We start from the raw sequence: 14,839 nt of genomic DNA, 5'->3' as shown, positions 1-14,839 counted from the left end.
ATTTTTTTTTATAAGAAATTTATTTAATTTAACTGTCGAGAAAAGTGGAAATGAAAGTAAAAAAACACAATTTTCCAATGAATAATCTTTATAAAATAAATTTTAACTCGAATAAATTGTTATTTAAGAATTCACAAGCATAAAAATGTTATATTTAACATTCTACCCGTTTAAATTTACTAAAAATATATATAAACTCTTTTTTCCCCGTATCGAAAGCCATCAAACGTGTCGATAAAATAACCACGTGTACGATTAATCGACATCGGTGAAAAAAAAGTTAAAAATTGGATTATCCCGCGATTCTGATGCGTCGTTAAATTAAATTACGGGAATTCTTTGTTGATGAATATTCGAGTTAATTGAATTTTCGTGTCGCTTATCAGCAGAAACTAACCACTTGAAAAGTGAGAGTCACTTCCTACGTTCGACCACGACGAGATCGAAGTTCGAAATGATACTGCGCAGTCTCCGTAGCCCTTATTACGCAGCTTATTTTCCTCCCTCGGCTAACGTCGTAGATTATAACTGTAATAATAACTTACGTATTAAATTATGCAACGAATAAGATGTAATTAATTATAATTATATCTCCATTCTCGTTCGCATTGTAATTCACGTCACCGACGTGAAGTGGCGTGGCGCGTATTATTTCGAAGATTATGATAATAATTTTTATTTTCGGACATATTCGAATTGTCTTATAATTAACTTAAAATCGTCCCAAAGTGGTCCATTTATAAAAGTAAAATATTATAAAATTTATTGGAGACACGAAACGGTCTTTATTTGTATCGACCAATGGCGTAATTGTGCTTAGAGGGGTATATTATGACGACATCGTTTATATGCAAATGAGACTAAACGTAACATTTTTGTTTTGGGGAGACGTAGATCCGCCATGATGGTGGAGAATAACGAAGTCGAGTTTCTCACGGCGTATAAACGGTAAATATATAGCAAAATATCTTATTAAAGTACGATTAATCGTTGGTTTTAGTATCGGATACTTGTAGATCGCATATATTTCGCAACGGATAAAGAAATGATCCGTCGACGACGAACGCCAAGTTGCTGCAAAACGACAAACGAACAGTCACGTGGTGTTGCAGGTTTAATAGTAAAATGCATTTAAACAACAATTTTTCATTAAAATCTACGCTAAACAAGTATAAATCTGAATAATTTGGCAAATTGTAATAAGGATTTGGTCGGAGCGGAAGTGAATACGACAGACGACTAAATCAAACCTGGTCACGTGGTCATTCATTGTTGAAACGCGCCATTTCGAGGCGTTGTCTTGGATTCAAATAGTAATAGAGATTTTCGGCTGCGGATTTCACTTTGTGAAATGGATGCTGTTGCGAGGTACTATTAGGATATGTTGCTTAGTAGTTATGGCACCCGCCCTTGTAAAGGCGGTTAATATCTTGGTTAAGTACTCGCTACAGATTGATTCATTTAACAGCACGCATTGTGTCATTTACTGCCTCGTCAACGTGTGCCTCCTCGATTTAATTGGCTTTGCAGCCTTACCAGTTGAGTCCGCCGATCGTTATATTTTTTGTTTCTGGATACTCTTTAGCCTGCATCCATCTAAAATAGACACTTCGGATGGGTGGAGATCAAAAGACCGAAGCCATCCGAATGGAGTAGGTGATTGCGCACCTATTTTTTGTAATCTTATGATGAATAGAGATATTTCTCCTGTACGGGACAGTATGGGTCTTCTCAGTGCAAATACGTCTTTAGATAGCGATTTTAAAGTGCGTCCCGGTTTAGAACGTCAGTCTGCTTTCGGTACCGTCGAACGGGAGTTGCTGGTGATGTCTCCGAGAGAATTAGAAGACCCCTCCGATCTTACCGTCTTTGGAACTGTTTCGAACGATGTGGACCGGCGACCTCCCACCCCACCAGAGAGCAGACCCGGCTCCGTTCCGATGACCGGACTAAATACTCCGGTGGCGGAACTTAAGAAGATTGAAAGTCGGACCGCCGCTCTGAAGAGAAGGGCGGAAAATCTGATCAGAAGGTTACGCAGATTGGAAGCGGAAAGCGTGGAGTTTCATGTGACCAGACAGCTGCGGGATTTTGTGGATCATCAGCAAAAGAGCTTGGGAATTTCGTGTCAGAAGAAGGCTTATCATCTATCTAGTAGAGGAATTAAGGATTCTAATATTTTTAAAACAGAGTTTTTACAGAACGAAGATGTGAGAAACCTTTCTACTGCCGCTTTAGTGAAATTAGTGAGAAAGTTAGAATCTCGTGAAACCACAAAGTTACTATCGCTACACAAAGGAATACTGCTAGACGTCGAGAATCGTGTGAATAACGAAAAAGTGATTTTAAAATTTAATTCCGAAGTATCCGCAGAAATGAATAGAACGGCAGGGACTTTAATATCGAATTTGAAACATCTCGAATTTTGTATGGATTCCGACGTGACGGAAAGCAGTTCGGGCGGTGAAAGTTGCAGCGAAGACGAGGACGACGAAAGTGTCGCCAAGAAAAATACTCCGCCGAGCATGTGAGTTCGCATGATTATTTTCAATAATTTTTAGTGTTGTAAATAGTACTAGTCTTAACTACAATAATTTTTGAAACTGGATCAATAGAAAGTTGCGAGGTTATTTATTATTCAAAAAGGTTAGTTTTAGAATTGATTTGGCTTTTTACCAAACAAAAATATGTTCTAAATACATTTCTAAATTTTTTTTTATATTTAGAATTTGATACAAATTACTGTAATTTTTGGTTTTATCTATAGGATAGCATTTCAAGGTAGCTATAAAAATTGACACGAAGAGTCAAGGTGAAAGTTCTTTATTGGGACAAATGAAATAAAATAATAGTAGCATTTATTATAATGAATAAATATGCAAAATTTGATTTGACATTTTAGAATCTTTGCGTGATTATTGAAAGTAATATTGGAGATGAGCAATTTTTACCTCCTGAAAACACTTTTTATTGATGTATTGTGTGTACAGAACAAAGAAATTTTTGAGATCTTTTTGTTTGTAATTTATGACTATTAAAGATTTATAATTGAAGATTTAAAATTTTCGGAATAATTCTAAAATATTTCTGTAAATGGGATTTTATATTTTTTCATTTTTTGTTTGAAATTATTTTTCGTCATCACTTATTCCAAAACCGGAAGTTTGTAGAAATTTCAACAGCATTAGTAATATCTAAACAAACTATTCATGAAATTTTTGTCTTTTGTGTAATGTTGGTTTTCAGATACTTTACATGCTACCATACTGTAGCTAAATGGCAATTAAAAATACCTTATGATCCTTGATCTGTATACAATGCATTTTAAACTGTTCATATTTGAATATTCAGTTCTAAATGAATCTTAATTCTTTAATTGGTAGATTGGCACCATAAATCTTTTTTTCTTTAAATAATTTTATAATTTAGTAAAACGACTAAAACAATTAAATGATAATTTTGATTTTTACTGAATATATTAATGTAATTAATGCCTCTAGATTTGCCTTCTGTGATCTATTTTTAAATTAAAGTTCAATAAACCTGCATTATGCAATTAAGAATTTTTATTGGATTTTTTTAGGCTGTTGAAGTATACCAATGTTTTTTGCTAAATATTATAGAATAAATATTTTATTCTTTAAGTAATTATTTAGTATGTCTGCTTGTTCATATAATGTAGTCCAGTTTTTTTGTTTCCATAAAATTTATCACAAGATAGTTTGATCCTCTTTTTAATTGAAAGAGGATTCAAAAGTTTGAAGAACTTGCAATTAGTTTCTTTAAATTTCAGTTTGAATTTTTTGATTATAAATGTGTTTCCTGACTTATTGATAATAAATGTATGACATCGGTATTTGAATTATGAGCTTTTAATATTTGTGTTTGTATTGATTGGAAGGAAAGATGGTAGAATACAAAGATATGAATAGAGTACAATAATTTAGGATAAAATTCACAAATTAGAAGCATAAATTTCACATGAATTTAAACATAATTATAAAATATTTTAAGTTTTGGCTACAGACAGAATATTAAATTTAGCTTGAAATGTAGATATGCATTGAATACATAAAGTTTCACAAAACCTTTCATACTTTTTTTCTAGCAGTTTTAATCCATAAGACAAAAAAAATTGCTAGATAAAACTGCTATAAAAAAGGGTGAAAGGTTTTGTGAAACTTAGTTTAAGAAGTTCTAGTTTTCCGTGCATGTAATTGAATACATAAAGACTGAGTACATTGTTGATGAAAAGCTGAGTAATAAGTTTTTTTTATTTTAAACATAGAAACATATGTTAATAAAGAATGAACCATTTAAAATAATATACAAATAGTGAGAATTGAATTATCCTTCACATTTAATATCTATTCTTAACATTTTCTCTGAGATTAATACTAATTTTGAATTTAAATATTTTTAGGAACTTCTAAATATGTGGAATAGCTGCATCAGCAAATTTAAAGTATTGATACAATTTTAATTGAAGATGACAATGTTTATTTTCAGAAACTAATCACTTATCTACATCTCAGGAAGAGCTTAATATGTCATCAAAATATGTAAATCATCATTTTTTCCCCTTCCATTTATTTGGGTCAACTTTCTGAATCCTTTCCATTCCAACCATTTAGGATACTTTCTATTGTCATTTTGTTCTGTTTTGTCTTACTATATTCTTTTTTCAAGATCCTTTCAGTCTTTTATCTTCTCCATTCTATAAATTTTACTAATAATGATGACTTTAGAGTCGTTTTTTATTCCATATATTTATTTAAACATTGCATTATCTTTCGTACTCTCTGCTCTTGACATTTAGATTTAATTTAAAATATGTTGTCTCTATCTTAAAACTGTGTAAGGCATTAATGCTTCCAAATACTTTCTTATTCTGAAGTTTGATAAAAATTCAATTGAAGATTATTAATCTCCACTAAATAGCATTTTGTGAAAATATTAAACAGAAAGTTATTTTCATTGTGTTATCACAAAAATATTCAAATAAAATATCTTTTAATTAAAATATTCATTTTAATTAAAAGATATTTTATTTGAATATTTTTATTTAAATATATAATTGAGACTACAATATTTAATGTTATGAAGAAAAAGTATTTATATATTATAAAATATAATTATATTGACACAAATGTTAACTTAATTATGTATAATTATTAAGAAAAAGCCAAATATTTACTTAATAGTTTATTTTGACTGTTAATTTTCAGTATAACAAAATTAAATACAGAAAAATGAAAGAATGGCAAATTAATAATAGTTTTAAGTTTATAGATTTACTCTTTTGTTAAAACTGATTATTGTTTTCTTAGCACATTTTTAATTTAACTATATATTATTATTATGAGGATTTTTGTATACCTCACATATTTATATCTTCTTGATTTTGCACTTTTTCTATGAAAAACAAAACAGATATTTTAATTTCTTATACTTTTAGTGTCATGCTCTGTTAATATTCTGTTGTTTAACATTTGTACCGTATACTGTAGCATTGTTGATCTCACCATTGATTTGTATAATTGTTTACTTAATCATATTAATAGTTGTCATACATTATATTTGTCTTGATTCATTTTATATCCAATTAATGTTAATGTTTATCAGTCTCTATTATGTAACACTAACTCTAGATATTGAAATTTTCCATATATTGGTTTTGGTTTTAAAACTTTACCATAATATTTTTATTTCATTGATCATTAAAGTTAAATACTATAATATATATCAGTTTGTTCTATTGATTTTTAGTCTTACTGCATACAAAATCTCATTTTACTGCTCTAGTTTAGTGTTCACTTCTCTCTTGAACTATCAATCAATATCATACCACCTGCAAACAATATATACTGCAGAATATCTTCTTGTACAACAGCAATCAGTTCATTGAACACGAAAAAGAATATGAACCTGAAATGTGTGCAGAATTACTGTAAAAGAATATTCAACTACATCAGATACTTCTCACTGTTTAATTCTAATGTATCTATATGTCTTTCCCCTAATGATCACCAGATTGTCACATATATTGTCAGCCTAGAGTAGGTATTTGACAAAATTTGAAGCTTTGTAGAACCTTCTGGTTCTTTCTCTGGTTTTCTGCCTTATTTATCATAATAAAATAGTTTCTATTGTTGTTCTGATTATAAAATTATTCTTAGTAATTGTTAATGTTTCAAAAGTTGACCAATATATTTTTTATAATGCAATTTATTGCTCATTCACTCTTTCACATATTAATGTCAGAAGTGACTGTAATTTCTAATTCTTTGCAGAAAAATAAGGTTTTATACTATCCAAAAAGAATGTTTCTTTTCTGATTTCAATAAGTTTGTTAATTTTCATTTTTTTTATTTATTTTTTCTTATGAAAATTTCAATTTTTATGAAGTCAAATTTTTATTTCAATTTTTCTTGATCAGTTCTATAATAAGTTTTGTTTTTATTTCTATGCTTAGTCAAACTATTAAAAGTAGAAAATTTATTATTATTATTTTTTTTTTTGTATCTTATTTTTACTCATGAGAAACTGGAAGATAAATTGATATATTTTTAATACTTTTGAAAAATAATTAATTTAATCACTTCTGGTTTGAAAATAATAAATTCTATGTAGTAAAAATTGAAAACAAAATTGATTACTATAAATTAGCTGAATAAGCTTTCATTTCAGAAATATTACTTATAAAGTTTATAAAAATTAGTCATGAAAACTGTTTTTTATTTCTAAGAATCCAAATATATTTAAGTTGACTATAAAATATAAAATTTAAATTTGTATTTTAATATCATGTATACACTAAAATATAGTCAAATCATTACAGAAATTTCAATAATTTAGTTTTAATCATATTATGAAATTATAATACTTTGGTCATAATTTATTTGTGCAGGAATGAATTGAGAAATTTATAAGAACTAATATAGAAATACAAATGCATATACATTTGAGGCAAAAATTTCTAATTTGAGCTGATTACTACTACATATTACTAAGAAAGTAGTAATGAAGTACATCTGTCAAGATTCTTCTGAATTATTGACATAATGATAGTTGATGTAAACATGGGATGTATCATTTATGTTTTAATCAAAATGTTTTTGAAAAAATTAATTGCTAAAAACTAATTCAAATAAAAATTTGAATTTAGAAAGAAAAAAGTTTTTTTATGCATAAATACAAGCAGATATTTGTCGACATGTATTTAGGAAGTTGGTTACATCACTCATTTGGAAATGTTTAATTATCATTGCATGTTGTGTTAGTAGTCAATAACAGATGTGAAATTTCAGTAAAATATCAAAGTAGATATCATTAAAATATTCTGCTAATATTTTCATATGCCAGTTTAGTAATTAAAATGTACCTAAATGTCTTAAGCTCAAAAACAAAAATAATAAAAAGTTAAATTAAATTGGGTTCAGTGATTTCAGCTTAGGAAAAAATTCACATTATGGTGTTACTAAATTATCATATAATTTACATTAAAGCATTTATTGAAATACTAGCAGGTAGGCCCGGCGTTGCTCGGGGCAAAAGTAACGGTAGCAAAGATTAAGATTATTACATTATAGTTAACCTTACCCGTTTTCACAGAATGCAAGAATTGGGTCCCCCTGTTTCTAGACTAATTAGAGAATTGTTAGATGGGTCTAAAAATATGTTCAATTTCCTGCAAAAATGAAAAAAACTGCATCTGCGTCTTGCATGTTGCTTTCTCTTAACAATTTCATTGTTATGTAACACTTCCATTGTCGACACTTCCATTGTTACTTAACACTTCCATTGTTGATGGAAGTGTTAAGACTTAATCCTGTCCCTCTCCCCGTGGCGAGGAATTTAGAAAAATCCCTTTTTAGTGTGCGTCCTCGTGACGTACCCTAACTGTGTACCAAATTTCAACTTTCAACTCCTTACCGTTTGGGCTCTGCACTTATTATTATTATTATTATTATTATTATTATTATTATTATTATTATTAACTCGTCTCGATTATATGTATAGATTGTGCTTATTTAGAGTGGTTTTAGATTTCCTGTAATATACTATGAAACTAAATAATTTGAAATTTACTATTTTTTTTTTATGGATCTATTTTATTTTATGGGTAGATTTGATAAGTATTATATAAATTTCCTTTCAAGTACTGTATTTTATATTGGTATGAATTTTGCATAATTGAGTATCACTTAAAATCACATCAAGTTGTAAAGATATTTGGAGAAGCAAATCTGAAAACTTGCAAAATGTGTTCAGTTTACTTTTTACTTTCCTGACTGTTACACACAACACAGGGGGAAGTATGGCAATTGGTTAAAAAATGACTTCTCAAGATTTTTATATTTGGACTTAAGACCTTGAAATGTTGAGAAATGGAAAAAAAATTTGGGGGGTTTTTCTGTATGTATGGATGTTTGTTTGTGGGGTGTAGCATGATTATGTTTACCCTCTTTGAAGCTTAATAACTTCTGTGTTTGTCAAAATTTTCTGAAATTTTGCAGGGAAGTTTGTGTATTAGAGGGATTGATGCTATTAAATTTTGGTGGTTAAAGGTCGACAGGGTGGGGAGATAGAGGGTGGGTCGCATGTCATGTCTCTGGTAGGGTTTGACTTAATGGCAATTTTACTCTATTATCATTTACAAATTTTTATAAAACTTGTCCCTACTCTCAAAATTAAGCTTTTTGACATTTTATAATTAAAAATATAAAAAGTTCTTTTTAATAAAAGATTGTAACAGATGGTGCCACCAAATGTTGCTGGGAAAGTTCAGCAACTCATTGCTGGAATTTTTTCTTGTTTAATTATCAAGAAATGTTTGATTTTTGCTGTTCCAGTTTATAGTCTGTCTCATTTTTGTAATCTTGTTAATTTGTTGTTACAAAAAATTATGAAATATAGTTAGACATTAAATGTAATTATGTATAGGAATTTAGTCTTTTGCGTAATTGTAGAATTTTATGTGAAAAATTTCTCAAGCAATTCCTGTCTGTATAACAAATTATTTTATAAAATATATTTGGTTGATTGTCTCATTATTAATAATGAGATGGTTATTTTTCTGCTTCATTCAAAATTTTACAAGAACAGTTTAGATAACCAGATTTAGATAATATGGAATGTTTGGTAAATTCAGTAAACTGGATTTGGATGCATTAATGTGTACAAGATACATTATTTTTACTTTAGACTTACTTACTGAACATAATGACTTTTAAAGTATATAATAAAACCCTTATTTACAGTTATATTTATTAAAGTGAAGTTTTTTAAATTTATTTTATTAATTGAGGAAGGTCACCAGAATACATTTTAGAACTTACAGTACCTCATAATTTTTTAAATGAACTGATGAATACTATGGCCTAGGGCAGGCATGGCCAATCCAAATTGTTTCGCGGGCCACTTTGATCACCTGTAACATTACAGTGGGCCACAATTTAGGCAAACATGCTTTTAAAAAAGTAAAACAAATACAAAATGAATAAGATTTTATTGTTATACCAAGAGTTCGTACTCGCACTTGCGCATTATAACAATGACACATGCAAATTTTCATTTATTTGTTTTGGTATGCACATAACGGGAAACAAAAGTTGTAATAGATACATAATATCGCTTAGTGGGCCACACAGTTTAATGTGACGGGCTGCGGGTTGGCCAGGCCTGGTCTAGGGTTTCTCAAATGGGATCCCAGTTGTTTTTTTAACCCAGGAAATCCCGCAAATTTCTTAAAAATTTATGTTTTTCTTATTTTATGTTAAGGTTGAGGAAATTTTGCAAATAGAAAGTATAATTAACTCATAAACTGTCAGAATACATTTGTATTTATTAATTTTAAACCTACTGATTAGTTTTTTTAATTTTTGCTCATTATGGCACGTCGCAAATGGTTAATAATCAATACATAGCTTATTTGTGGCAGGACTCTCAAAATTCTTTACCAGTAATATCTGGAATAATTGTGCTTACACTGTCTTAATTTTTAACCATGCCCAGTAGCTTCAATAACTGCGTAACGCCAAGTTGTGCAAATTGGGCAAGGATACAAACAAGTACAAAGTCTGCAAGTATGAAGTTTTTCTTCATAACCTGATTATTAAATACAAACTGTCAAACTATTGGGCTATGATGTTTCTATTAAAGCAGTCGAGGTAGACAAATCAAGAATACTAGAGAACAAAGGAAGAACTACAGTCTCAAACGAACTAAAAATCTTTCAGTATACAGGTGAACACAATATTTGTCTTCTCTTAAATACATTAAACACGATTCCAATCACATCAATTGAATTGGAAAAGGCATTCTTGGTAGCAAGACTTTTCATTACTAAAATTAGAATTAGATTGAGTGATCGGAGTATTGACCATCTTTGCTTTTTGCATCTTTGCCAAAATCTTATAAAAATGTACAGTACATTTAACAAAAATTACCTTTTAAGTTAGAAGTTTGATCTAAATTCATTTTTTTTAATTTTCAACTCAATTCAAAGGCATTTTTGTTTGTGTTGTTGTATGCAGTTTCCAGCAAACTTTAATAAATTTTTTCTATTTGTGAAAATTTCTATGTAATTCAAAGGTAATTTTTAATATATATCTTACACAGCATTATCCATATGATTTTGGAGGTTACAGAACATATTAAATTACTTTAAAAAACAAAAAATAATAATATCATTTGATTTTGTATATCTTAAAAATAATTAATTTTGTCTCGGGATTTCCTGGGATCCTGGAAAACAGTTCACTTTTATCCTGGAATCCTGGGACAAGCAAAAGACTGGAAAATGAGAAACCCTACTATGGTCTCTTGTTTTTAATGAAGTACACTTTTACGTATTTATTCTGTTTATCACGGATAATGTGGAACATCTGTCAAATCAATTTTGGTTAATCAGGACTACTGTAATAAAATACACATTAGCAACATGAATTTGTTTGTATAGAAAGCTTATCTCATCGAGCCATTCACCATTTATTCTGTAGATACGATGTGATGTACATTTTAAACTTTTTTTCTACTTTTATAATTCTGGAGCTTTGAAATGTCTAAGACGGGTGGCCAACATACGGCCTGCATAATGGGTTTATCCGGTCTGCGATTAATTTTTCGGTTAATGTTACCTATGGTTCCAATATGGTGGGCTCGTCCGATTCCAGCAAGGAAACAGTGGGGACGCACGTTCTAACCTATTCTAATAATTTTGTTGGTAATAATTATAGTAATTTATTAGAATAGGTTAGGTTAGGTTAGGTTAGAATGTGTCTCCACTGTTTCTCTTCTTCTATTTGCTGGAATCAGAGGCGAGCCACCATCTTGGAACCATAGGTAACATTAAACCAATTTTTTCAATATATAGCTACTTAACTTCCAATAATTGATCGAATGGATTCGTGATACTTCTTCATTTTTAAAAAAAAATTCCATTGTAGAGATTTGCAACTTTTGTTTTACACTATTCTGTTATAAATTTACACTATTTGAAGAATGAAAGACCCCACACTTACTTAATCTCATCAGCCATTCCACCATGCCATTCTGTTTATGCTTACGTGTGATGCACAGCACCGCCTGCCTGTCGACCTTTTTTGTTTTTTTTTGTACGTTTCTTCACATTGTAAAATGACATTGTGCATGTGTCAGGGACTTCTGTTTGAACAAATTTGACCTGCCGCCCGGGTTAGCATATTTGTATTTAACATGATTTAATTTTAATATTTCGTTCGGCCCGTGAAAAAATTTTTTCTTCCAATCCAGGCCCGCGGGCAAAAACTGTTGGCCAACCCTGGTCTAAGAATATATTTTAGATTGTTCTTCTCTGTGTAAAACAGTTTCCAGTAAAAATAAGCAAGATAAACAAATCAAAACAATAAACTGATTACTAAGATATTGTAATATAATGCTGGTAAGAACATGTGAAAAACAAAAAGATTATACTTTAAAAAAGAATAAAATGTACAAAAGTAAAATTTGCACATAACAATGAAATGAGAAGAGCATAAAGTAATAATTTTTTCTATGTGCATAGTATTATTGTATAAATGTTTTTACAGTGAAATTTATATCTTCTAAAATCTAAATTCAAAACATATTTCACTAATGCTGTTGCTTTTTGAAATCCACTATAAAAAAGGGAGGTTAGACTTGAAATGTTTAATCTGCAGAGGAAGGAGTATGTAGTCAATTGAGTTCCATATAGAAATTAGGGGAACACTGAGAGGTATAATGTAGTTGTAAAAAGCCATTAAAATATTTAAGTATATATTTGATCAAAATATGATGTGCTTCATATTTCAAATTTAAGCCATTCCAGGAGGCTGTTTTGAACTCTGAATTGTTTGAAGTCCAAATTAGTTTTTTCTGGTAAGAATAACGGAAAGTGAATTAACCTGTTTCCAGATCCTAAACAATACCCATTTTAATAAACAGCAAATGCACATAATTTAAGATAGGGAATTTAATTGTGTTATTTCTAAATAAATTAAAAACATGAAAACAAATAAAATATATAAATATTGTATAATGAAATTAAAATTGCATTTACTACATCTTAGTGAGGAGTGATGTCCTTTTTCTTAAAGTCACTAATGCAGCTTGCTTGGCTTTCTCACAAACAATCCTCTTGGTGATAACACCAGCCAATTTTTTTTCATTATCCACACAAGGAAGAGTTTTTCCGTCTCAATAACATGTGGTTTCCTGGAAGTCAATATTGTCATACCTTTAGCCACATTTGTAATATTTATTGCTTCCTTGCTCTTAAGAATGGTACACGCCAACTTTGGCATCTTAAACATGACCAGTAGTACCACCACACTTGTACTGCTTTCGAGCTTTGCAATAAGTTAAGCACACACTTTTTGGATGCTTTGGTTATATAAATAACCCCTTACCTATTAACTGTAACACCAAAAATAAAGCAAAGAAACCAACTTTAAACTACTGGAAATTAGAATTAATATGAAAATTTGCACCTTTAATCATCCAGCAACAAATGTTTTAATAAATTAAAAACATTTGTTGCTGGATTGATTAAAGGTGCAAATTTTCATAAAGCAAAGAAAAAAAAAACACTGAAATGATGAGTGTAAGGCAATATATATTTTCACAGAGCGAGTGAGAGATGACTTGGATTGCACAACAGATGGCATTTAATAATTTTGCACTATAATGAAAGTGCTGTTGATACTCACTAAACAATAATAACCACCTTTAAGACATCTAGCAGTAAAATTTCAAATGAACAAACATTTTTGAGTCACTTAATCACTTGTCTTCAGTTTCACACATGGAACAGACCTCGTGTATGGGCATTCCATCTGATTTAAAAAGAAGCATTACCTGTTACCTAGCAATAAACCAAAAATTCCATTAGTGTTTTAATATGAATTTCCATTTTCTGAAAATAGATCCTGTCTTTTATTGATGCTCTCCCCTTATTGCTGGCTTTATATATATCCATAATCTCTAATTTTTGTCCTTGACTTGCTAGATTATTTTAGCACCAGCCCAATTGATGGAATTGTCTTCCTTAGCTGTGAATGCAGCATTACTTGCATTTGAAGAAAGCACAATAAATTTGGTTTATTGTGAGGTAATGCTTATTTTTTAAATCGGTTGGAACATCCACACAAGGTCTATTTCATATATTCGAAATTGAAGACGAGTTGTTAGGTGACTTGAAAACATTTAAATATAAATATCTGTTAATCTGATTTTTAATTAAGGCCAAATGATCTGCTACATTTTATCAGACTATAATATAGCTACTATTTAATAAAGGTTTGACAAGGCCTTACAGGAAGGCGAAATCTGATGGAGGACTGAATAGTGTAATTATCAATGCATTTGCATGGTATGTGGGAGTTACAGGTTAGTCTCACTCAGGGCCAATTCTTTTCTTCCTGAACTTTCTAAATTAAAAATTAACGTTAAATTTGTTTATAATTCTCTCTTCTTTTCTTTCGAAGACACAATGTAGTGACGTAAACTTAAACACTGGGCGAATTTTTCATCCTTTTTATTCGGTTGTTTATAATTAATAAATTTATGAAGAGATTGCACCTAATGCTTACCTCCAGGCAAAATTTTTAGTTAATAGTTATTAAATAGTAACCATCTTATAGGTCAATATAATTTGGACTTAACAGTTATTCATTTGAAATTTTACTACTGGATGGAGTAAATATTGTTACTGTTTAATTTGCATTCAGTTTGCAATGTGTCATTTATTGATGTTCATTAAAAAGTAATTATACTTAATTACAAAAAAAGAAACCTTAAAATTAGATTAGATTTTTTTTTTTTATTGCTTTTAAAGTGACTAAATGGATTACAATCTTTAGGAAATGCCATTTGAACAAAACAAAATGTAAATTATAAATGCATATTCATTTCAATTATAATGACTAATAAGCTAAAATTATTCTTCACTAAGAATTTAATCTGTTCAAGTAATTTAGTTATAAAATTGTTTTCAAGTTAGAAATAAAAAAAAACTTGTTCTTGATAGAGATGATAATGTCCCACTATATTTTCATACAGAACATTGGTTAAAATGACATTTAATAAAAGTTAAAAACACAGATTTTAATTTTTTCAGGCACATAAAACATTATGTAATAATTGTAAATGTATTATCATGGATTATTTTTAAGAAAAATATGAAATTGTAACCTTTTTTTTTCTAAATAAGAAGAGAATATATTTTATAATGCTTGCATTAGATTATTGCTATTAAAGTCATTCAAGATCTATTTCTGGTTCATTTTCATGACTAAAAATTTACATGTATGTTAGATAAATGCTTGGTGTGCTGTAC

The 14,839-nt window shown here is 29.4% G+C and overlaps 1 protein-coding gene across 1 annotated transcript in view; it reads left to right on the top strand.

The window, feature by feature from the left end:
- Positions 1-778: 778 nt before the first annotated feature.
- Positions 779-14,839, top strand: part of LOC136987078 (KAT8 regulatory NSL complex subunit 1-like) — a 55,164-nt gene continuing 41,103 nt past the window's right edge. Inside the window, 1 exon segment of the mRNA XM_067284735.1 lies at positions 779-2,527. Within this exon segment, the coding sequence (XP_067140836.1) occupies positions 1,356-2,527 (1,172 nt within the window). The 5' untranslated portion in view covers positions 779-1,355.

This window comes from Centruroides vittatus, unplaced genomic scaffold, assembly GCF_030686945.1.
Source record: "Centruroides vittatus isolate TY-2023 unplaced genomic scaffold, ASM3068694v2 scaffold_1444, whole genome shotgun sequence".
NCBI classification, from domain to species: domain Eukaryota; kingdom Metazoa; phylum Arthropoda; class Arachnida; order Scorpiones; family Buthidae; genus Centruroides; species Centruroides vittatus.
The sequence above is the reverse complement of the archived record's forward strand: the minus strand, read 5'-3'. Positions and strand labels throughout refer to the sequence as shown.